Genomic DNA, 26650 nt, shown 5'->3' on the forward strand with positions numbered 1-26650 from the left:
CCATATCAATTTTCAAGGCAAGCATTAAATTCTTCCCATGTTATATATCAACGGAGATTGAAATACAACCTCACTCTATATTAGAAGCCCACAAATCCTTTTTCATATTTAAACAAATGAAATTAATTAGTATCTAAAGATATTAATAAAAGAAAAATATCAATTCCTACCTCCATTATCTTTTAGATGTAGTGCTATCTTGGTATCATCTGGAAGAGAAATTCAAAGTTATTGTAACAAAAATAATTTTTAATGGTGCATAAATCTGATGACTAATATAATTGTCTACTAATGCCTTTTTATAACAGGAATAGATTTCAATATCTTAGTTAATTTCCAGTGCAATGAGAGCAAAGTGCTAGTTTACATGAGGTAGTACTAAGATTTCTTACTAAGATTGTTAAGATCAAAACCTTAGTAAAGTATTATAAGATTTTTAAGATCTTGGGAAAAGTACAGTTATAATTTTAACTTAAAATGCACTATTTTTAATTTTCTAAAGTAACTTACTGTAATTAAACTCTAGTTATGGCCTTCTTTATTCATTTTAAAAAATCAAAATCAAGAGAATTCCAAATTAACTAGAATAGATCTTTCAATATTTACAAATTTAACTTCAAAAGTTAAATGCTTATTTATTGCTAATAAATATGACCAAAATCATATATGAAAAGACCACGCCCATAATGAACAAAAGGAACAAATCAGCATGCCTTTTTTTAAATTTTCAGTGATTATATTTTAGTCTAAAGAATAATATTCAAATTTAAGGGATATTTTCACAGGGTAGGATTCAACTACAGAAATATTTCACAGGCTATATAAACAACCCAAAATAATATGGATTAAAATATAATGTTGGTTTTAAAAGCAATAGAATGTATTTAGCAGCTGTCCTCATATCATTTTATAACTTTATTCCAGTTAACTTTTTTTCCAATATCCAATTAAATTTCAATTAAAAGCAAAACTTTCAAGTTTAATTTATTATTCAAATGAAAGCAAGGTTTATGACCCTAAATAAGTAAGACCATTTTTTCCCCTCAAAGCTTACTCTTGGCCAACTAGCCTCATTTTTCTCCTTAGGGGTACGACTCAGGATAAATGCCTATATTTTGGCTGATATACCTTCTTCCCCCAATGAGTTGTGCCTATGTATTCTCTAGTATTTTTGTCTTCCCTGGTAGAGGAAATGTTTTTCAAGACAATTTCTGTGACATACACAGTGCCCCTCTATAGATTATAGACAAACACATTTTATTGTCTGTATTAAGGTAAATATTAGAACTGTGTATAAATAGAATTACCTATTTTCTCCATATGCATTTTGCCTTTCTCTCCTATGACTGAAATGTTGAATGCAGTTACAATAAAATTTGGCAATACAAAAGGACATCTCTATTTCTTTTTTAGGGAGGACAAAGAGCCAGGATCATAGTAAAAGCTAAATCTTAAGAAAAGGCACTATACATTAAAAGAATCCCAACACATATTTTTATTCCATAATAATTTTGTCTTTTCCCCTTTAGAAATACAATTTGCCAAAGAATTACTTTCCTTCTAGAGAACTACTCCTGCACATGTCAACTTTTCTTCCCTCAGAAAAAGAGCAAAAATATCTAGAGCACCTTCTGTGGGCAGGCTGGTGGGCAGCTGGGATGTCACTGCTCTTCTGGTGGTCGTTAAGACCCTGAATTTTGTGGTTGTTGCTTGTACAGTTGTGGTGGTTTGAGAAGAACTTTCCATTGGCTCTGTGTTCTCACACATCTTCTCTTTGGACTAATAAGAGAAACAAATGAGAAAACAACTTAAGAGTGATTGTACATGCATTTAAAAAAGTCACATCAAAGAAGTTGGGTTGTGAAACACAAAAGGCTCTCAGATCAAGATGAGGAAGCAGTTATTTTTGTATAGGGCAGTACTTGTAGATTATAATAATTTACAAAGTATACAAAATAGATGAGGAAAAAACTGGATATAGCAAAGCATTTCCACCTTCAGATACTTGGATTTCATCATTCCTGCAGTTAACCTCTCACATTACTCTTTATCTTGCCCTGCATTTTATACCAATTTATTTATAAAAGACATGATGTCAAGAGGGAGAAGTTCATACAAGAAGAAAATGTGTGCATAAAGAGAAGATTGAAAACACGGTTAGGGATGTGGAGAAAGAATGCAATTCAAACCGGTAATGTTAAATATTAAAAGTTTGGTAAATGCTCCATATTACTTTATTCTGTCAAAAGGAATCCATCACAGGTTCAAAGAATATTTAAAAGTTTTGTTTTCTTTTATGAACTATTCAAAACCAGCCAAGCAAAAGATTGAATGGCTCTCCTGCAATCATTTAGCTTATTTCTCCCTAGTAGAGCTAGACTGAAGATACCAGGAAAAGATGCATATTTTATTTTTTATTTAGAGCCTGCAAAAATAAATACTCTGACCTTCAGCAGCAACGATCTCCAACACCCAAACTTTTACGGTTTAGAAGCTGCTGTTTGTCCTCACCTCTTTGTTCTTCAAAGGACTCTATCCTGTTGGTAGGTCTTAAGTGGAAGATAACTAGTCTGCACCTGGGCGGTACTCATCTCACTTTTGAAAATTATTAGTAAATAAATTCCTTTCTTTTAAATTAAAAACTTTATCTATTCATGAGAGACACACACACACAGACAGAGAGAGACACAGAGAGAGAGAGAGAGAGAGAGAGAGAGGCAGAGACATAGGCAGAGGGAGAAGCAGGCTCTCTGCGGGGAGACCAATGCAGGACTCAATCCCAAGATCTGGGGAGCATGCTCTGAGCGGAAGGCAGACTCAATCACTGAGCCACTGGGCATCCTTTAACCAATTCCGTTCTTAAACTTCTATTGTCCTTAATGAAGTACACTGCACTAATCACTAATTCAGCAAAAGTTCCCGAGATGGCTTCCTTTTTTACTAATGGGATATGATACAGGTTTCTTCCTTACTTCAGCTCCCAATATCCTAGGGGTCATTCAATTCTCCAAACATAGGTGCCCACATCTTTTCAGCCCCAGTGGCCGAATGGTCTCCTCGCTAACTCCACATCAGTTATCACCCCCACAGCTGGACCTCATCAGCAGATGGAGATAGTTTTGTTTGAGATCATAGATCCAATTGTCCTCTTTACAGTCTTCCCATATATCTTTTTGCTTCTCCTTTGAATAAACAGGAAGCCCAAGTGCAATGATTTTCACCCTTCAATCTCCTTCCCGCCTCACTTCAACCTCTCTTTTCAATTCCTTCAAATATCTTGCCCTGTTTTGCTTGTTTTTCCACAACACCTTTTCAGAAAATCCCCAATACCGAATGGAGTAAAAAAAAAAAAAAAAAAAAAAAAATCTGCCTTTTCCCTGCCTGTAACTAAGCCAGGAGCAGCTGGAGGACAATCACAGAGCCTCCCCCACCCCCACTCCGACCACCGGGAGCTCCGTAAATGTACCTCCTGGGCCTCAGTGGGCTTTCCGTGATGCTTGGCAACACTGCCCTGCTTTGCTGGTATCCTCTGCCATCACTGTATCAATTTATTTTTCTTTTCTTTTTTTTTTAAAGATTTTATTTATTCATGAGAGACACAGAGAGAGAGAGATGCAGAGACACAGGCAGAGGGAGAAGCAGGCTCCATGCAGAAAGCCTGATGTGGGACTCGATAGGGGACTCCGGGATCACACCCTGGGCAGAAGGGAGGTGTTCAACCACTGAGCCACCCAGGCGTCCCCCTGTCCTATCAATTTCAAACCCTCTCCACTCTACTGAAAACTATAATCCCATAATGCCTCTTCCAGTATTACCCCATGGGCTCACCTTTTATTTCCTTGATAAGAATCATCAGCAAGAACTCTACATTTCTTCACAAATCAGCATCCTTGCTTGAATCTACACCGACCTATCCCTCTTTCTTTCTGTAATAATGGATGGGTCTCAGTATTTTTAGCTATTCTCTCTACCTCTACTCTGGCCCAATTTAGCCCACTTACTCAGGTATGGTGAGTTTGCTCATTTAATATCATCCTTTCTCTTCAATGTTTTCAATCTTGAGTTTTCTACTGCCTTGTTCCCATTAGCACTTAAACACACTCAAGCATGCCCAATCTTATTTTAAAAACTCAGTCCTCCTCCTCCTCCACAATGCATCCTGACGTTCCTCTACTTTTCCTTCCATTCAGTCATACTTCCAGAGAGACTGGTCTGCCCTGGTCTTCACAGACTCTCATTTCCCCCACTTATGAAAATGTATCCAATACAACCTTATTAAAATTTCTTATGCTGGTGGTTCTAATATCTCCTTATGCACAAAATCGTCTTTATTCTTCATATCTCACAGCATGTGACACAGCTGTCCACTTTCTAGTTTTGGGTTCTGTGACACATATTCTCACCAGTTTTCTGATAGCTTTTTATAACTCCTTTATTTCCTTTTTATTTTTGTCTATTATGTGTTCGTAGTTCTTATAGATCTTTCTTGACTAATCTTTTTGCTATATGCATTCTCACTAGCAATTTTCACCCATCATTTCAATTCACATCTTTATGTTGATTTACATAAATCGATACCAACAATACACATCTCTCTTTTGGATTTCTGACCCAAATATTCATCTATTGACTTAACATATGCATGTGGGTGTCACAGACATCTCAAATTCAATACATCTCAAATGGAACTGGCCACATATTATTCTCCCCCTGTGTTTCTATTGTCAAAGACCAGTATTAGCAAACACTCTAATGTTTAAGGTAACATCCTGAACTTGTTTCACTTATAGCAGTAAAGGCAGATTAAAGACTCTAAATGGTCCTCCTTCTACAAAACAAGTAGATTCTGGATAAAATGAATTTATCATTACTAGGATTTGCAGGAAGCAAAGAAAATCTCCAATGGTACATTTTTATTGTCTCTCCCCCAAAACAAAGCAAAAGCTATGTGCTATATAGAGTAAGAGTCTGATACACATTAAGCAAGGTAAAAATGCAGGATTTGCCCAGAGGGCAAGAAATGTTAAAACCCAATAGTGCTTCAAGGAGATCAAGCCTTGTGCCAGCAGGAGATGGCTGAGATAAATCTAAACATCTCCTCTCTATATTAAATAGGGACATATGGTATCCCCTAAAACTCTCAGGTTCTCATCAAACATTCTTTGGTGGAAAATACAATCTATTTAGGTTCCAGGGATTACCATGGAATAAGATCAAATAAAAATGCAATCCTAATTAAAGGACACAAAAAGAACAAGAAAACTGACAAAGTTAGCAAAAACAATGAACAACATATTTAAAATACCCAAATCTTAAGATATTGTGGTCATCCAATATAAGATACATAAAAATTATATATTAAATATTTAAAGAAATAAAAATTCAAATTGAACTAGTAACATAGACTAGAAAAATGTCTTGGCAGATTTAATAAAGTATAAACTTTAAATTTTAGAAATGAAAAATACTCTTTTTGACATTATTACTTCAATGAATATGTTTAATAGTGGATTAAACAAGATGAAGACAGAATTAATAAACTGGCAAATTGATTCAGATATCTTGCCCTGTTTTGCTTGTTTTTCCACAACACCTTTTCAGAAAATCCCTACTGTTGATTTGTTTGATTTAAAGAAACTACCCAGGACAACACAGAGAAATAAGAAGATAGATGATATAAAAGAGGAGGTTAAAAGGAAGTGATAAGAAGGTCAAGGCTATCTCCAAAGAGTCCAAAAGGTGAAAATAAAGAGGATGGAGAAGTCTGATTAAATACTACGTTACTAAACTTGACACCCAATTGGTTAGAAAACACACATTCTTTTTGAGAACATGTAGATAATTTGCACAAATTGCCCATGTACTATTCCATGAACAAGTTCCAACGAATTTTGAAGATACATATACACAAAAACTAACCAGGAAATAAAAGATTGATTCGGTACCTTAGATTGATAATAGATGTCAACTAAATAAAGTCATGGAGAAAATGAAAAGAGAAGGCAAAATCTGGGGAAGATACATACAACTGGAGATACCAGCTAAGTAAGAATACAACAAAAATAAATAAAAAGGTATAAAGGATAGTAAGAATCAAAACTCTCATTTTATAAAAAGATTTATTTGTTTATTTGAGAGAGAGAGAGAGCAAAAGTGGGAGGGGGATGCCCCCCAAACTATTATTATTTCTAGATTATTACTTCCAAAACTCTCATTATTTCTAGGTGATAAGATTGCTTATGTAGAGAGCCACCAAGTATCTTGATACATATTTTTAAATTAGTAAGAGAGTTTTATAAGGTGGCTATATATCAGACCTATTATGTCTGTTACATACTATCAATGGATATTTACTGTCTGGAATAAAAAGAGAAAGATAATTACTCAATAGAAAAATCACAAAAAGATATGAAGAGGCATCTCACAGAAAAGGAAAGGCAGAAGGAGATACACAGAAGCCAAAAAGAATATGAAAATACATTCAATTTCTTTGATAATTGGTGAAATGCAAATGAAGTTCCTGATAAGATACCATTTTATACCCATTAGATTTGCAGAAATGAAGAAATCTGACAAAATCAGAGTTGTAGGGATCATGAAATAATGGGAGCCTGTTTGAGTTCCAGCATCGTGCTGGTAGTGGAACATGGATAAACTGGAAATAGTTTGACATTATCTTCCAAATTTGAGCATTTACCTAACTCACAATGACTAATTCCATTTTTAGGAATATTAGAGAAACTTGTGTCCATTTGATTCAGGAGATAAGCATAAGACACTTCTGTCAGAAGAAAAATCTTGAAACAAATGTCCATAAACCAAAGACTGAGTGAAGAAAATATGATTGTGAGAATGTAACCTCTAGTAAGGCAGAGTTTGGTAATTTGCTTTGAATTGTCAATTTTTTTCCCCTAACTATTCCATTCTAGTACCTAAAAAAATGCCTGTGACATCTTGGGCATACAATAAGTATTTGGTAAGTGAATGAATGGCATATTTTTAAAAAGATTAAAAAAAATTTTTTGAACCAGTTAGGGGAAGAGCAGAGCTCTGCTGCTGAGCCCAGAGCCTGAGGTGGGTCTCGATCTCACGATTCTGAGATCATGACCTGAGCCAAAATCAAGAGTCGGATGCTCAATGGACTGAGACATTCAGGTACCTCGTGAATTAATGGTACATTAATAGCATGGAATATATTGCTATGGAAATTAATAAATCACCATCATGGCACCAATACAGATAAGTGTTAAAAACAAAATTCTGAGTGATAAATTAAAAATTCAGAATAGTTTTGTTTGTTTTGAATAGGGAAGGGCACAGATGCAAAGGAGTAGGAGCTAATAGCCAGTTTCATAGTCCCTGGTAATCTCACTCATATATTGAGTAGCATGATCACAGGGCTTCATTTGCTCAATGTGTTTCAGAGTTACATTAATATTATACAGTGTTAAAAAGATTTTTTGAAAGAAAAGGATAAAGAGAATTTTAAAACACTTTCACAGTCTTCATTTCCATTCAGCTACCTAACTACTGATCCTTTCCTCCATCTCTTCTGTGGTCACCACTCCTTACCCACTGATTTAGGTGAGATCATCAGCATCTCTGGCCAGGGCTATTACTATAGTCAACTTACTGGCTTCTCGCCTCATAACCTATTATTCACCCATAGCTGGGTGATTCTTCCAAAAAGCCATGATTAAAATCCTTTCCTTGCTTTTATATTTCAAATTGAGATATAAGATATACATATAGCAATATATTAGTTTCAAGTGCATGACATAATGATATTTCTATACATTGCAAAATGATTACCGCGGTAAGTCTACTTTACATCTGTCATCATAATTACAAAAAGTTTTTTGTTGTTGTTGTGATGAGGATTTTTAGGGTTTACTCTCAGTAATTTTCAAATTATGTGACAAAGTATTATTAACTATAGTCACAATGTTATACATTAAATCCTTAGGACTTATTTATTTTATAACTGGAAGTTTGCACCTTTTGAGCCCCTCCTATAATTTCTACCCACTCTCACCACTCATCTGTTCTCTATCTATGAGTTTGGGTTTTTTAAAATTTTTTTTTGGTTTTTGTTTTGTTTAGATTCCACAAATAAATGAGATCATACAGTATTTGCCTTTTCTATCTGATTTATTTTATTTAGCATAATGCCCTCAAGATCGTTCCATATTGTGACAAATGGCAAGATTTCCTTCTTTTTATGGCTAAATAATATTCCATTGTATGTATATGTATTTGTGTACATTCATACACATACACTACACTTTCTTTACCCATTCATTCATCAATGGACACCTAGGTTATTTCCATATCTTGGCTATTATAAATAATGCTGCAATCAACATGGGGATGCTGTTATATTTTTGAGTTAGCGTTTCATTTTCTTCAGGTAAATACCTGGAAGTGGAATTGCTGGATGATACGATAGTACTATTTTTAGTTTTTGAGGAAACTCCATACTTCCCTTGTCTTTAGGGTAAAGTCCAAAGTCCTTCAGCTTGTCATAGTTGGGGCTCTGTTTACGTCACCCATCTCACTTCTCACCACTTCTCTTCTTAGGTCCAGTTATCCTTCATCTCAAATATCTCCTCTTCAAGCAAACCTTACCTTATGCTAGTTACCAACACCACATCCTTATAGTTACTCTCTGTCCATGTCCTTCTCTAAATATAGCCCTTTGTTCAGTGGTGTATCTACCTGGTAGACAAACTTCTTCCATTTTTACATTATTTATGCTTAGAACAGTTTATAGTAAGTGCTCATATTAGGATTTGCACTCACGGAGTAAATTCATCTCACTGGATCAGAAAGAAAATCTAACTCTAGTTTTAGGCACAGAAGATGGACTGGAGTCAGTGACTTTTAGAAGGACAGAATTGCTCAACACAAAGCCACTAATATTGACAATTTAATTACATAATTAAAAGGGAACACTGAATATTGAAAATACTTGACTCTGAGATCCTTGGGAATAGGGAGTGATTTTTTTTTCTTTGCAATTTTAGTGCTCGGCACATTCCACCAGATATAGTAAACTCTCCACAGATATATTTTGGACAGTCTAAAACATGATGGCTTCTTCTCTATTTCCTTGGTTCATGGTGGGCAAGAAAATTAGGATGTCTGAATTACACTCTCGATCTTTACCCAACTATAGCTATTCAATTTCAACATTTTCATTGAGGTAAATATGATTACATGAAAGAAACATCAATCTGAAAACACAACCATCGTTCCAGCAGTATATTTTCACTTTGAATGATGTTGTTCTATAAGTGAAGTGAAATAGATAGATTAGTGTGTATCACTGTAATCTCCCAAATGAATGTCAGAAAGTTGATTAAAGCTGCATTGGCAATACTGCACTTAAAAATCAAGTATATTCTCAAAGATGTTTTTCTAAAGATATTTATAGGACATCATAAATAAGAACTTAGTTTTTAAAAAAGGCTCTAATAACCATTGGTCTCCCAATAGTTTTAAAGAGAGCACTTTCACATGGTTTGCTTTTCCTGAATGAGAAAACTTGTGTAATTGTTAAGAGTTTGAGTTTTCATTGAAAATCCACACCCCAAAACTTAACACAGGCAGAAAAAAACAAATACTTTTCTTTGTGACCCTAATAGGATATGTTCATGGGACCTGAAATGACAGCGTAAATACAATTCACTAGAAAATTTTAAACAGGATAAAATTGCTTCTGCGATTGCATACACCTGCTTAAATCACGTCCTTGCATCACTGTCTCCATCACTTTTGTCTCAGGGTTATTGTATCCATGTTATACTATTTCTAACTTATTTTACATTAGTTTGCTGCAATCAGTCTTTTCCTCCATACCACTGGTTTTGTAACTCAAGCAAAAAGGCTTCTGAGATCTTAGAAAAGCAGTAAGTGTTTAAGAGAATTGCCCTTTGCTTGTAAAATTCAAATTCTGGTTCTATTTCCTAACCACACACCTAACTCTGATACCCTCAACGCCCCCGTCCCCACCATCTCCCCTCACCTCTCCCTCTTCTCTTAGTCATATGGAGGTGATAACAGCTCCCATGTCCAAGGAAGGGTCTGAGACTAAATCGAGATAAACGTGTGGCACATATTAAGGGCTCGATAATTGCTGGATAGCTTTGTTAAATTAGATGTCATCTTCATTAAGATGTAGCAACTCTATATTGCAGCTTGGTCCCAAGAATCTTGTCATGAGAAAGCACATGTACCTCTTCAGGGCATCCGCTGTCCACCCAGTCCTGCCGATGGCGATCGAATCCACTGGAACATCTTCAGAGATGACACATAGCAGTTCAGAAAAGACAGTAATAGGGTGCAGAGTTGGGGTCGGAGGAGGGTGAAATGAAAAGAAAAAAATTGGTAAGTAGCCAATTCTCAAATTTTCACTTTAGCACAACATAAACTTTCTTTTATAGAACTGTTAATGGGAGTGACAGTGAAATATTTACAATGTGGTGAGTAACAACTCACTCCTTAGGTAGTCATGCTATTAGGATCACTTAGAGCAACAAATTATTCCACTGATGCCCACTACACTGTGCAGAACACCTGGGTCCCCATGCAAACATAAGGCCAATTGTGATCCTATGAAGTTGGTTTTCTTTTTACTCATACTTTTTTTTCTCCTCATCAGAACAAATGGATATAGACAAATTTTTTGCAGGTATCATATTTTAGGATTTCAGATCTCTATTTGTTTTCCTTATTATTATTATTTTTTTAATTTAAGACCCGTAGTCATTCAAACTCTCTATTGTGAAGTAGAAGTTTAACTCAGCAGATTTGGGGTGTTCAAACCCTCACATTCCAAAGAAAAAACTGGATCTGTCTGGCTCCTGGGAGATAACCTCCAAGCCATTGGGATATCGCACCTGATAAGAGTGCCTTTGTAAATCTTGGGTTTGGGGCTTTGCAAGATAGTTTATGCTAACAAGATGCTTTATGCTGAATGGATGTTTTTATTCATCTGGAGATGGGCCAGGCTGAATCAGTTTGACCTCTTGGAGGGGCTGAAGATTAGTGATGAGAACAGTCATAGAGAAATTCATACTTAATCTGCCTGACCCTCAATAAAAACCCTGGACACCAAATCATGGGTAGGCTTCCCTGGTTGGCAACACTTGGTGTGTATTTTCACGAATTGCTGCTGGGGGACTTAAGTGCTGTCTGTATAACTCCACTGGGAGAAGACAACTGGAAGCTTGTGTTTGGTCTCTTGTGGACTCTACCGTACGTATGTATTTTTCACCTTTACTGATTTTAATCTGTATCCTTTTGCTATAACAAATGGCAACCTTGAGAATAACAGCTTTTGGGGAGTTCTGTGAGTCCTTCTGGTTAACCAGTATACCTGAATGTGTTCTTATGAACCCCTAACAGCACTATGCTTAGGTCATCCCTAAAAGGTCTAATTCAGCAAGCACTGGGTTAATAAGATTTTGTTTAGTTCTACTCTCTTCCTTGATTGGAAAAATTTTCTGCCCTCTTTCTCTACCCAGCTATAGTCCATTTATTATTTTAAGACCCAGCAATTATTATTGGAGTCCATCCTGATAATGCTTCATAATTGCTGTGATCACATCTTATTTTACTATTTAACTTCTCCCTTTTATATAAAACTTCATGTACTTATGTCTTATTTATGAAACTTGATTGTGAACATTTTAAAGTTAGGGCTGGTATCATATAAAATCATACTTAGTATATCTCACACATAATTTCTGTTTCATGTTGGAAATTCAAAATATGTTTGCTAGTCTGTTAAAATTAAGGATTTGTATAACTCCTGAATTTTACATCTAGGTATATATTTATATATGGTACATGAATCCATACTGATAAATATTAATATAAATACCTATATGTTTTTCACAATTAATGGAGGTCATTCAACTTTTGCCTTATGTTTTCGTATAGTCTTACTTTGCAACTTTTTAAAAAAATTTGTTTTGCAATGAACGAGTCTACATGATGACTTTTTCTAAGAATCCTTGCCAGAGATTATGTACCATGGCATGGATGAGCATAATTTAATTCAAGTGGAATGTGAAAACATCTCTACTGTCAACAAAGAAGACTGTATCTATCATTTTGCCTGAACATGATCCATTAGAGCTCTGCTGTTTTATGCCTACCATCTGTGTTGAATAAACTTAAGTGTGGAATAAACATCAGTGTGTGATCTGGCATCCCAAGTGTGAGAATCCTCAGTTGATCAAGGCCATCATCTCTGGTTACCCAGAAAGTCTGACATTTGAAGCCTGTTTAATTCCAGAGGAGTTAGATGGCTGTTCCCTCTTCTCCTTGTTTCCTTTCAATTTTGTTTAAATATTGAAAAATGTATTGACATTTCCTTTTGCCCTGAGGATATATCAATTTTCTAAAAAAGTATATTTTGGGAGTCACCTGATCACAAGTCATTTTGAGAGCTACAAGTAAATAAATGGAACAGATAATTTTTAAAGTGCAGTTTGTCTTCACTTACTCTATTCCAGATATATTCAGAGTCAGTGGGAATTAATAACCTTTATCTTATATTTAACAAGACAGTACCGTATCTTAAATTTACGGGTCAGTCAAAATTTCATCTTAACTAATTAGTCCTTTAAATTGTTAAATTAGGGCAGCTCAGGTGGCTCAGCGGTTTAGCGCCACCTTCAGCCCAGGGCCTGATCTTGGAGACCTAGGATTGAATCCCACATCAGGCTCCCTGCATGGAGCCTGCTTCTCCCTCTGCCTGTGTCTCTGCCTCTCTCTTTCTGTCTCTGTCTCTCTCTCTCATGAATAAATAAATAAAATCTTAAAAAAAATGTTAAATTAATCCCAGGAAAAATACAGAAAGTGCATTTTGCTTGATTTATTAAATAAGCCCACAGTTATATTGTGTGAAATTAGGTTCCACTGGAAATATGTGATTCAATTAAGTAATTCATCCATTTATTCACAATTGATTCCCTATTAACTGATTTGCAGTTTACTAATTGCTAGGGTACGAAGGATTGAGAATGGTAGAGCATGAAAACATTTGATTTGAAAAAGTAATGCATTTTGGTAACTTACAGTGCCTTAGAAAATTCACACGACCAGACACTTAATTTTTAGTTTTCTTTCTAACCTATGAAAGCAATTATAAACAAAAGGTTGTGTATTTGTGTGTGTGTTACAAAGACACAAGAAAGTGTTTCTTAGTGTTACTAAGAAAAATCACCTTTCTATTATCTCTGAATTTTAAAATACCCAAAAATCCCCTTTAAGAACACCTTCCTCTCTCCATTGAGCTGCTGCATTGTTTTTTCTAAAACCCAATGATATTAGCCATATCATGCTCCAGCATATTGATTTCCTGACATTCCTTTTCTTTTTAAGATTTTATTTATTTATTCATGAGAGACACACAGAGAGAGAGAGAGAGGCAGAGAGACACAGGCAGAGTCGTGGGACTCGATCTCGGGTCTTCAGGATCATGCCCTGGGCCGAAGGTGGCGCTAAACCGCTGGGCCACCCGGACTGCCCGATTTCCTGACATTCTTAACACTGTGAGCAGAGAGGCTCTCTCCTACACTGGAATCACCTAGTATTCCTGTTGAAAGCAAATTCATGAATGTAGCTGAATAAGATTCTCCGGCAGTTTGGGTCCAGCAATTTTCATTGTAAACAAGGCACCCCAGGTGATTCCTGAAGATTCACCACGGACTTCCTGTATGAAATGTCAACTTGGCAGTCCCCCTCCACTCCTCCTGTCCATCCTCTACAACCTGTTCTAATGCCCCTTTAGTGCCCATGCCTAAATGTGTTGTGCTCTTTCATCTCTGCCTTTGAACCTGCTGTTACTTATCTCTGGAATAGCTTCTTTGTTTCTAATTAGTAGATCCAATTCAACTCCAGCCTGTCTCTTCGACCAAGAGAGAGCAATCCTTTCTCAGTGCCTCCCCCAAACAAGTGCCAGCATCTATCATTACACTCTGATTGGTTGCTTTTAGCTTACTTTAGACGTCAGGAGTATAAGGCTCAAAATGGGGGTGGTGGGGGGTGGAGTCAAACTTTTGCTTGAGTTAGAATTCTGTTTTGGGCACAAAACAGGAATGAGATCTTAGGCAAGTTATTTTTCCTATCTAAGCTTGTTTCCTCATCTGTAAAATAGAGTAATGGAATTTATAAAGTATTAAACATTTAGTAAATATCAGCTGTTCTTAATACCTTTATATATATTTGTAATATATGTATAGCAAGTCAACAATTGCTGAAAATGAGTAAGTGAAATTTTCATTTTAGAGACAGCATTTTGGAAAATATTTAGGAATTGATTCTGTGTACCATATTAATGTGATATGTGCTCTACACTTAAAGTCCTCAGTCATCACATTTGGGAATTAGTATTATAGCATGTTATGAGAGGAAATCTATGTTGCTTTCGAACATAGGCCAAATCTTTATGCAGTATTTATAGAGATGACATTGTTTTGTTAATATTCCTCAAAATGAATTTCTTTTTTTTTAAGGTTTTTATTTATTTATTCATGAGACACAAAGAGAGAGAGAGAGAGAGAGAGGCAGAGACACAGGCAGAGGGAGAAGCAGGCTCCATGCAGGAAGCCTGATGTGGGACTCGATCCCGGGTCTCCAGGATCACTCCCTGGGCCAAAGGCAGCGCTAAGCCACTGAGACACCAGGGCTGCCCTCAAAATGAATTTCAATGAAGTGTGAACTCCTAACTATGATAGGTTCCCCATGTTTTTATTTTCAACTTCTTCCGTTCTTCTCAGCATTATCTAATTCCAAAACAAACTGATAGAGAGCTGTACTTCAAATTAATTGTACTATTCTCCACTGAGTTTCAATGGGTGTTAATTTCAAAGCCCGAAGGAATCATGTTAAGTGAACCCCACTTAATAAGGCAGCCTAGAAGACAATACCCTCCTAGCTTTCAGCATCTATCTAATCAAGGTATTAAAGTGTAAATATTATCTCTTCTCTAACTTATCTCAGTTCTATAGAAAGGGTTTCAGAATATGACTTATTTTGCCAGGATAATATATTCAGGTAAGTGTTAAAGTACATACATTAAGGGTTAAACATAAAAGGCATCTCTTACTGAACAATGAAACACATGTCATTTCACCAGTGAGATGAAACATCTGCAAAAGAGAATTTAGGAAAGAAACCACAGAATCTTAAGACTTGGTTAGGAATTAGTTTTTAGAGCAGGAATCAGTAAATGTTTTCTGAAAAAGGACTGGACAGTAAATATTTTAGACTTTGCAGGCTATCACTTCTGTTCTACTTATCTACCTCTGTCATTGTAGCTCAAAGGCAGCCACAAATTCCTAAGAAATCAGTGTGGCTGTGTTCCAATAACACTTTATTTACAAAAACAGGAAGTGGGTCAAATTTGGTCTACTTCCTGTAGTTTTCTGGCCTCTGTTCTAGATTATTATGTAAAAAATAAAGATCAGTAAAATTCTGAAGACTAGGGCAGATCCCTCATCAAGATGTCTCATGATTTAAATAGCCTTATGTGTATTTAACAGAGTATGTTATCTTATGGAAAAATCAATTTTTAATTTAGTACATTTTCTTGTCATAGTCTGCAAAAGTGTGAAAAATAATCCTGCAGTATCAAATAAATGGAAAGATGTTTTATAAAAGAATCAGAAATATTTTAGATGAGAAACAACTATAATGATAAATAATATAATTATAACTAATAACACATTTTATCATTGGGTAAAATAGCTGATAGTATGGAACTATAAGATAGGAGGAAACTATTTTGTTTTCAAATACTAAAACATTTAACTGAAAAATGGTCATAAAATTTAAAATATTGATTATAATAATTATTCTCAATAAAAAATTAGTAAAACAATCATATCTTATTTCCCATATAGGGCATTCTTGTTATTCCCAATTGGTCTCCAACATGAGATGGATAATTTCACTTCTAAAACCATTTCTTCTAAAATTGAGAAATCTGATCTTAAAATTTCCCAAGATTTTTCATACCTGAACTACTCATTACATAGAGGTCTGAGAATGACAGATGAGCCTAAGTACACAGTAATATATTATGGAGACAATATTGAAGGACAAATATGAATTTTACATCAATTTAATATGCAGGAATGTGAAGTTTGTTGTCTTTTTTTTTTTTTTTTTTAAACTAGGCTCCATGCCTAGTGGAGCCCAATGCAGGGCTTGAACTCATGCCCTTGAGATCCAAATCCGAGCTGACCCAACTGGCTCCGCCATCCAGGTGCCATGAGTCTGTTTTCTCTTAATAAAAGCTCTTGATGTTAGTTGTAGCTTGAGTCATAATCTAATGCCAATAAGAATGGCTATCTGCAAAATGTAGGAACTTTGCTTTGTAGATGACTTTCCAATATAAAATTGGGCTCAAGTCATCTGATATCTGAAATCCAGAATTTTGACTTTTATACATGTGGCAGAGTAGATATTATCCCAATGCTAAAATATCATTAATTTTATTTCCCAACCAGACTTTATTTAATATATATTTGCTTATACCATGTATTAATCAAATTGAATCATAACATGTGATAGCTTACTTTTCTACAGTTAATAATATAGTCTGAGCATTTTTCCACATCCATAAATATCCCTTGAGAGTTAATTTTTAATGATGGCATATACTCCATTATATGGCTGTAAAAAACATTTACTCAACCTATGTATAAGAATCCCACATAATTTTAATTCTTATAAAAATATTTATCCTTTTTGTAGTTTGGTGGATTAAAATGATATGTCTTACTTTAATGAGCATTTCTTCCATTACAGGTGAGGATAAACTTTAAAAACATGTTTACTGACTATTTTTATTTTTACATTTTTGAATAGTACATTTTCCAAATTTATTTTATTTTTTTTACAGGACTTCTTTGAACTAAGAGCAGGAAATTCTGTTAAATGTATTGCCGGTCTGTAATTTGCCATTCTATTCTAAATGTGATTTTTTTTTATCATACAACAGTTTGTATTTTTACATTATGATATTTGTTTTTCAAACTTACCTTGCAAGATTTCTTTCTTTGCCTTTATGCTCAGAAAGGCCTCCACTAATTTGGTATTATGTATTTGGCTTGCCATTCTCTCTTCTAGTTTGCCCATTATTTCATTCTTTACTTTTACTTCTCTAATCTATTCTACGTTTATTTTAGTATACGGTGTGAAGAACCAAATCTAAATATGCAAATTTCACCTAAAACAAATGGTTGCATCTCAGGATTAATTGCGAATAGATCTTATTTTCTTTTAAGATTTTATTTATTTATTTGAAAGAGAGAGAGAGAAAGAGATCATAAACAGGGGGAGCAGCAGAAGGAGAGGGAGAGAGGATGGCTCCCGACTGAGCAGGGGGCCAGACCTACCGACATGGGGCTTGAACCTTTGGACTCTGGGCTCCAGGGGCTTGATCCCAGGACCCTAGGATCATGACCTGAGTTAAAGGCAGCCACTTAACTGACTGGGCCACCCAGATGCCCATGCTGAATAGATCTTTATCCATTGTTTTAAACTGCCTGTTTTCTTACATAACAAACTCATATGCTAAGGTCTACTTCTGAAATCATATACTCTTCCACTGATTGCTTTGTTCCTTCTTGTATAATTCCTATAATGATTTCACCATTATAGTTTTATGAAATGATTCACTACCTAGTAGTTTAAGTCTTCCATCATTGATCTTATTTTAAATTTTCCCTTAAGTAGTATCACTCATTTATTCCTTTCTGTGATTTTTTTCCAATCACTTTCCGATGTTCCAAATAACCATCCTAGGGATTGGGGCAAGATGGTAGAAGAGTAGGGATCTTCAACTCACCTGATCCCAACTTAACACCTACCACCTATGGATTTGTCCTGAGATTTAAAGAGAGAACAGCCAGAATGCTACAGAGAGAAGTTTTTGCTTCTTCAAGAATCATCTAGACTGAAATTTACTTAGGTGGTGGTTGGTATTCTTGATTCAGCACACTCATACAGCCCCTTTGCACTGAGCAAAATGAACATAAGGAAGAACTCATCACAAAAGAAAGAATCAGAAACAGTACACAAAGTTACACACAGAGTTACAGAATTTGGATTACAATTCGATGTCAGAAAGCCAATTCAGAAGCACAATTATAAAGCTACTGGTGGCTCTGGAAAAAATCATAAAGGATTCAAGAGATTTCATGACTACAGAGTTTAGATCTAATCAGGCTGAAATTAAAGATCAATTAAATGAGATGTAATCCAAACTGGAGGTCCTAATGATGAGGGTTAATGAGGTGAAAGAAAGAGTGAGTGATATAGAAGACAAATTGATGGCAAGGAAGGAAGCTGAGGAAAAAAGAGAAAAATAATTAAAAGACCATGAGGAAAGGTTAAGGGAAATAAATGACAGCCTCAGGAGGAAAAATCTACGTATAATTGGGGTTCCAGAGGGCACCGAGAGGGCCAGAAAGCATATTTGAACAAATCATAGCTGAGAAATTCCCTAATTTGGGGAGGGAAACAGGCATTCAGATCTAGGAGATAGACAGGTCACCCCCCAAATCAATAAAAACCATACAACACCTCGACATTTAATAGTGAAACTTGCAAATTCCAAAGATAAAGAGAAAATCCTTTAAGCAGCAAGAGACAAGATTCTTAACTTATATGGGGAGAAATATTAGATTAGTAGCAGACCTCTCCACAGAGACCTGGCAGGCCAGAATGGGATGGCAGGATATATTCAGTGTCCTAAATGAGAAGAACATGCATCCAAGAATACTATATCCAGTGAGGTTCTCATTTGGCATAGACAGAGAGATAAGAGATTTCAGGATAGGCAGAAACTGGAAGAACATGTGACCACCAAACCAGCTCTGCAAGAAATATTAAGGGGGACCCTGTAAAAGAAAGAGGAAGCCCAAAGAAATAATCTACAAAAACAGGGACTGAATAGGTATTATGATGACACTAAATTCATATCTTTCAATAGTTACTCTGAACGTTAATGGGCTAAATGATACCATCAAAAGACGCAGGGTTTCAAACTGGATAAAAAGGCAAGACCCATCTATTTGCTGTCAACAAGAGACTCATTTGAGACCCAAGGACACCTCCCGCCTTACCATTCAAAGGGTCCTCAAAAGAAAGCTGGGATAGCAATCCTCATATCAGATAAATTAAAGTTTATCTCAAAGACTGTAATAAGAGATGAAGAAGGACACTATCATACTTAAAGGGTCTGTGCAACAAGAATACCTAACAATCATGAATATTTATGCCCCTAATGTGGGAGCTGCCAAGTATATCAATCAATTAATAACCAAAGTAAAGATATACTTAGATCATAATATACTAGTACTGGCAGACTTCAACACGGCACTTTCTGCAAATGACAGATTTTCTAAGCAAAACATCACCAAAGAAACTAGGGCTTTTTTTTTTTTTTTTTTTTTTTTTTAATAAGGGCTTTATATGATACACTGGACCAGATGGATTTCACAGATACATACAGAACTTTGCATCCAAACGCAACTGAATACACATTCTTTTCAAGTGCACATGGAACTTTCTCTAGAATAGACCTCATACTGGGTCACAAAACAGGTCTCAACCGATACCAAAAGATTGGGATTGTCCCCTGCATATTTTCAGACCACAATACTTCAAAACTAGAACTCAATCACAAGAAGAAATTTGGAAGAAACTCAAACACATGGAGGTTAAAGAGCATCCTGCTAAAAGATGAATGGGTCAACCAGGAAATTAGAGAAGAATTAAAAAGATTCATGGAAACTAATGAGAATGAAGATACAACCGTTCAAAATATTTGAGACAAAACAAAAGCAGTCCTAGGAGGGAAATACATCGCAATACAAGCCTCCCTAAACAATTGGAAAAAAAACTTAAATACACAAGCTAACCTCGCACCTAAAGGAATTGGAGAAAGAGAAGCAAATAAAACCTACACCAAGCAGAAGAAGAGATATGATAAAGATTTGAGCAGAACTCCATGAAATAGAGACCAGAATAACTGTAGAACAGATCAAAAAAATCAGGAATTGGTTCTTTGAAAGAATTCATAAGATAGATTCACCATTAGCCAGCCTTATTAAAAATAAAAGAAAAAAGACTCAAATTAATAAAATCATGAATGAAAGAGGAGAAATCACAAACAATACAAGGAAATATGAAAAATTTTAAAAATGTGTTATGAGCAGGTATATGACCACATATTAGGCAATCCAGAAGAAATGGATGCATTTCTGGACCACAAATTACCAAAACTGGAAGAGGAGGAAATAGAAAACCTGAATAGGCCAATAACCAGCAAGGAAATTGAAGCAGTCATCAAAAACCTCCCAAGATCCCTGGGTTGCTCAGCGGTTTGGCGCCTGCCTTTGGCCCAGGGCGCGATCCTGGAGACCCGGGATTGAATCCCACGTTGGGTTCCCGGTGCATGGAGCCTGCTTCTCCCTCTGCCTGTGTCTCTGCCTCATTCTCTCTCTCTCTCTCTGTGTGACTATCACAAAAAAAAAAAAAAAAAAAAATTAAAAAAAAAAAAAAAAAAAAAAAAACCTCCCAAGACACAAAAGTCCAGGGCCAGATGGCTTCCCAGGGGAATTCTAGCAAACATTAAAGAAGAAATAATACCTATTCTACTAATGCTGTTCCAAAGGATAGAAAAGGACAGAATACTTCCAAACTCATTTTATGAGGCCATCATCACCTTAAATCCAAAACCAGACAAAGACCCCACCAAAAAGAAGTATAGACCAATATCCCTAATGAACTTGAATGCAAAAATTCTCAACAAGGTACTAGCCAATAGGATCCAACAGTGCATCAAGAAGATTATTCACCATGACCAAGTGGGATTTATGCCCAGGATGCAAAGCTGGTTCAACACTCATAAAGCAATCAGTGTGATAGATCATATCAAGAAGAGAAAAAACAAGAGCCATATGATCCTCTCAATAGATGCAGAGAAAGCATTTGACAAAATACAGCATCCATTCCTGATCAAAACTCTCCAGGGTATAGGTATAGAGGGAACATTCCTCAGCATCTTAAAAGCCATCTATGAAAAGCCCACAGCAAATATCATTCTCAATGGGGAAACACTGAGAGCCTTTCCCCTAAGATCAGGAACACGACAGGGATGTCCACTCTCACCACTGCTTTTCAACATAGTACTAGAAGTCCTAGCCTCAGCAATCCGACAACAAAAAGAAATAAAAAAGCATCCAAATTGGCAAAGAAGTCAAACTCTCCTTCTTCACAGATGACAAGATACTGTACCTAGAAAACCCAAAAGACTCCACCCCAAGATTGCTAGAACTCATACAGCAATTCGAATGGCAGTGTGGCAGGATACAAAATCAATGCCCAGAAATCAGTGGCATTTCTATACATTAACAATGAGACTGAAGAAAGAGAAATTAAGGAGTCAATCCCATTTACAATTGCAACCCAAAGCATAAGGTATCTAGGAATAAATCTAACCAACAAATCTAGGAATAATCTAATATAACCTATAAAGGATCTATACCCTAAAAACTATAGAACACTTCTGAAAGAAATTGAGAAAGACACAAAGAGATGGAAAAATATTCCATGTTCATGGATTGGAAGAATTAATATTATGAAAATGTCAGTGCTACCCTGGGCAATTTACAGTTCAATGCAATTCCTGTCAAAATACCATGGACTTTCTTCAGAGAGTTGGAACAAATCATCTTAAGATTTGTGTGGAATCAGAAAAGATCCTGAATAGCCAGGGGAATATTGAAAAAGAAAACCAGAGCCGGGGGCATCACAATGCCAGATTTCAGGTTGTACTACAAAGCTGTGATAATCAAGACAGTGTGGTACTGGCACAAAAACAGACACATAGATCAATGGAACAGAATAGAGAACCCAGAAATGGGCCCTCAACTCTATGGCCAATTAATATTCAACAAAGGAGGAACAACTATCCACTGGAAAAAGGACAGTCTCTTTAATAAATGGTGCTGTGAAAATTGGACAGCCACGTGCAGAAGAATGAAACTAGACCACTTTCTTTCACCATACACAAAGATAAACGCAAAATGGATGAAAGATCTAAATGTGAGACAAGAGTCCATCAAAATCCTAGAGGAAAACACAGGCAACACTCTTTATGAACTTGGCCACAGCAACTTCTTGCAAGATACATCTATGAAGGCAAAAGAAACAAAAGCAAAAATGAACTATTTGGATTTCATCAAGATAAGAAGCTTCTGCACAGCGAAAGAAACAGTCAACAAAACTAAAAGACAACCTACAGAATGGGAGAAGATATTTGCAAATGACATATCAGATAAAGGGCTGGTATCCAAGATCTATAAAGAACTTATTAAACTCAACACCAAAGAAACAAACAATCCAATCATGAAATGGGCAAAAGACATGAAGAGAAATTTCAGCAAAGAAGACATAGGCATGGCCAACAGGCACATGAGAAATTGCTCGGCATCACTTGCCATCAGGGAAATACAAATCAAAATCACAGTGAGATACCACCTCACCCCAGTGAGAATGGTGAAAACTAACAAGACAGGAAACAACAAATATTGGAGAGGATGTGGAGACAGGGGAACCCTATTGCACTGTTGGTGGGAATGTGAACTGGTACAGTCCCTCTGGAAAACTGTGTGCAGGTTCCTCAAAGAGTTAAAAATAGAGCTACTCTCCAACCCAGCAATTGCACTGCTGGGGATTTACCCCAAAGATACAGATGCAGTGAAATGCCAGGACACCCGTACCCCAATGTTTATAGCAGCAGTGTCCCCTATAGCCAAACTGTGGAAAGAGCCTTGGTGTCCATCGAAAGAAGAATGGATGAAGAAGATGTGGTCTATGTATACAATGGAATATTACTCAGCCATTAGAAATGACAAATACCCACCATTTGCTCCAACGTGGATGGAACTGGAGGGTATGATGCTGAGTGAAGTAAGTCAATCGGAAAAGGACAATCATCATATGGTTTCACTCATATGGGGAATATAAAAAATAGTGAAAGGGATCATAGGGGAAAGGAAAGACAATGAGTGGGAAAAATCAGAGAGGGTGACAAAACATGAGAGACTCTTAACTTTGGGAAACGAACAAGTGGTAGTGGAAGGGGAGGTGGGCAGGGGAATGGGGTGACTAGGTTATGGGCACTGAGGGGGGCACTTAACAGGATGAGCTGTTAAGTTATACTATATGTGGACAAATCAAACTCCAATAAAAATACACAAAAAATTAATTAATTAATTAATTAATTAATTAATTAAAAAAACAAATAATAGTCCTATTGTGAATGTGGTAGAATTAATGTGGAAATAATTGACATATTGCTATAGTCTAGCTTTCCATCCATTAAAATGTTTTTTTCGGGCAGCCCGGGTGGCTCAGCAGTTTAGCGCCACCTTCAGTCCGGGTGTGATCCTGGAGACCTGGGATGGAGTCCTACCTCAGGCTCCCTGCATGGAGCCTGCTTCTCCCTCTGCCTGTGTCTCTGCCTCTCTCTCTCATCTTCTCTCTCTCTCTCTCTCTCTCTCTCTGTGTTTGTCTCTCATGAATAAATAAATAAAATCTTTAAAAAGTAAAATAAAATGTTTTTTTTTTTTCAGGTGTTCTTTTAAGTGCTTTATCAAACTTCAACTATCTACCTTGTATAGGGCTTACACATTAAGTTTGTTAGTAATTATTTTATCTATTTCTGTTATTGTTAAAGAGCTTTGATCACTCCATTTTCCAAATGGTTATTTCTGCCTGGAAAACTACTGATTTTTATGTAGTCATTTTGTAACTGGTACTTTTATTTACAAATAATAATGTTGCTTCTCTTTTCCAATAGTCATGCCTCATATTTAGTTTTCTTTTCTCTGTGCATTAACCAGAAATACAGAATTCTATTACATAATAGTAATAATTACATTCTTCCTTTCTTTAATTGGAATGTCTCCGGGGTTTCAACGTTCAGTATTTCTTTTTCCATTGTTATGAAATAATACTTATTATTGTGTATGTGTATTAACACATCCTTGTATCTCAATTTGCTTTTTTTACCTAGGAAAAAAATGTTAGATTTTATCAAATATTTTTTTCCATCTAACAAGATGAGAAAATGATCTTCACTACCAGTGTTATTCATTGCATTAATATATTTTATTAAACCATGGAATGAATTTATTATTTGGCCATGTTTTAATTATTTTAGTTCTGTGGGTTTTGATTCTTAACTATTGGGATTTTAACATTCTATATTCATAAATAATACAGGATATCTATGAGTAAACTACAATCAACATCACGCACAATGATGAAAGGAGTGAATGCTTTCTTCTCAAAATCAGAAACAAGACAAAATAACTACTCTTACCACTTCTAATTCTAGTCAACTATGTGCTATACAGTTGAAAAGGCAAAAAGTTAGAAATTAGAAAGTCAAGCTTTAGGATACTGTCAAATCATCAATTGCTTCCTGCCTTGTGTCTTTCCTATATGAGTGCAAAGTAAAATGAGAAGTCAACTCATAGCTTGATTAAATGGCAAAAATAAGGCAGCCATACCAGATTATAGAAGAATTAGTAAATAGCTGAGACTCATAACAACCCTTATTAGAGATACAAAGTAATATTCATTATGATTTTGGAAGCTTGAAAAGTAATGATTTTACTACTAGAATGACAAAGTCAGCTAAAACTCAAAGGATATCTTAGCATTAAATGTTGAGAGTTACATGGGTAAACTTTTTGAGTGGGTGGAAATTGCAGGCTACTAAAAAGATTAATGTTTAGGTATTTCTCTTTTTAAAACCCTGGGATTAGTACGTATTACCAAATGAAACCAAGCACCTATGGTCATAGAACATCTGCCAACATAATCTGCTCAAGGATTTGAAGAGGAGATAGCTGTTGGGGTTTCCTTGATGCTTTCCCTCTGTGAGCTCTAACTCATGCTGCCTTGTGAAGGAAGTGTCACGATGGGGGATTATCCTTCTCCCAAGGGTGACCTCCAATCAAGGTTACAGAACCTAGCCTGAGGACACAGCATTTGCTATATAGTTAGAGATGAAGTCTTCAAGTTTACCAGGGGCTATTAACATTTAAGATCAAACTTGTTATCCTAACATTATAAAGACAATATTTCTTCGTTGACTGATCTTAAATATGTCTTTGGCAACTAATCTGAGTCTGGCTGAAAACATGTTTTAGTAATTTGGCTGCTTATTTATGAAAGATTTCCAACTCTGTTAGAAACATCATAACTTTTATTTTTTTATTTTTTAAAAACCTCATAACTTTTAAAGAAGATAAATGATAATCTGAGGCTGAGGAACAGTAATTGAAGGAAGACTGCTAGGACAATAAATAGTTTTATTTTGTTTCTTCCAATTATATATACACGAATAAGTTGTCACATACTTTTTATTTTAGGAAAGGAAGATGATATTATTATAGGTAATTATTTCTAAGAGTGAAATTTATGATTTTATAGCTTTTATTTATTTATTTTTAAGAGATTTTTAAAATTTATTCATAAGAGACACAGAGAGAGGGGCAGAGACATAGGCAGAAGGAGAAGCAGGCCCTCTGTGTGGAGCCCAATGTGGGATTCCATCCAAGCACCCCAGGATCATGTCCTGAGCAAAGGGCAACCAACCATTGAGCCACCCAGGTGTCCTGATTTTATAGCTTTTAGAATGTATGGTTATAAAGTGAGTATTCCATTCAACAAGCGATGTTTTTACACCTAATTAAGTGTACAACTTTGGGGTCTTGAAACTGGGCATGTCCTGAAGAAACTGGAAGCACAGCACATTTTATTACATTAGAAAAGAGAACTTCCCTTGCCATACTCAACTCCCTTTCTGAATTCAGACACTAAGAGTAATGGAGTCTCTAGACTTGAATTAGTAATGAATAACTTGGTTAATAATTTCAACATGCCACTGGGGCAGTGCCAGAAAAACAAAATAAAACACTATCTCGTTTAATATGGAAATAATGGGGAAAAGAAAGGGAAGAAGTCAAGGTAACAGACATTGTTGGAACAAGTTAATTGTTGACATGTGATTAAAGATTGGCAATTATGTAATTCTCACCCCATTCTCACAATATTCCTCAAAATTATTTGCATTTGACTACTGCAAAAACTTAAGGCCATTGTATTTAGTGGGAAGAGGATGAGTTTTAGAATTGCATATATGAAACTGGGTTCAGGTCTTGACTCTGCCATTGACTATGAGCCATGGCAAGTTATTATTGGAGATTCAGTTTTTATAAAATGGAGATTGTAAAATCAACCTTCCCTGTGTTTTGGTGAGAATTAAACAGGGTAATATAGATGAAGCACTCTTTTGGTGTTTGACATAGTAGGTGCTCAATAAATGTGATCTATTTTTTTTTTTTTTGCTTTTTTACTTTCCATGGTACTTAGCACTGCTCAAAAGTGTTTATTGGAAAATCGTAACTTAGTCTATAACTGAAAATCTATATGATATTCTCCAAGTCCTGACCCAGCTTCTTTAGCCACAAAAGCAAAAGATCTTAAACAAAGAGGAGAAATCTTCTCTTTTTGGTGAATGAATTTTTTCAGAATCTAAAAATTT

The 26650-nt window shown here is 35.7% G+C and overlaps 1 protein-coding gene across 4 annotated transcripts in view; it reads right to left on the reverse strand.

Annotated features, from left to right (window-relative positions):
* The window catches only part of PLXDC2 (plexin domain containing 2), a 514506-nt gene that overhangs the window by 68226 nt on the left and 419630 nt on the right, over positions 1-26650 (reverse strand). For all 4 annotated transcript variants that reach the window (XM_077896883.1, XM_077896880.1, XM_077896881.1 and 1 more), the window contains 3 exons: positions 10239-10299; positions 1629-1779; positions 171-209 (listed from right to left, as the gene is read on the reverse strand). In XM_077896883.1, the coding sequence (XP_077753009.1) occupies positions 171-209; positions 1629-1779; positions 10239-10299 (251 nt within the window). The remainder of the gene's footprint in view (positions 1-170; positions 210-1628; positions 1780-10238; positions 10300-26650) is intronic.

This window comes from Canis aureus, chromosome 5 (genome assembly GCF_053574225.1).
Source record: "Canis aureus isolate CA01 chromosome 5, VMU_Caureus_v.1.0, whole genome shotgun sequence".
Taxonomy (NCBI): domain Eukaryota; kingdom Metazoa; phylum Chordata; class Mammalia; order Carnivora; family Canidae; genus Canis; species Canis aureus.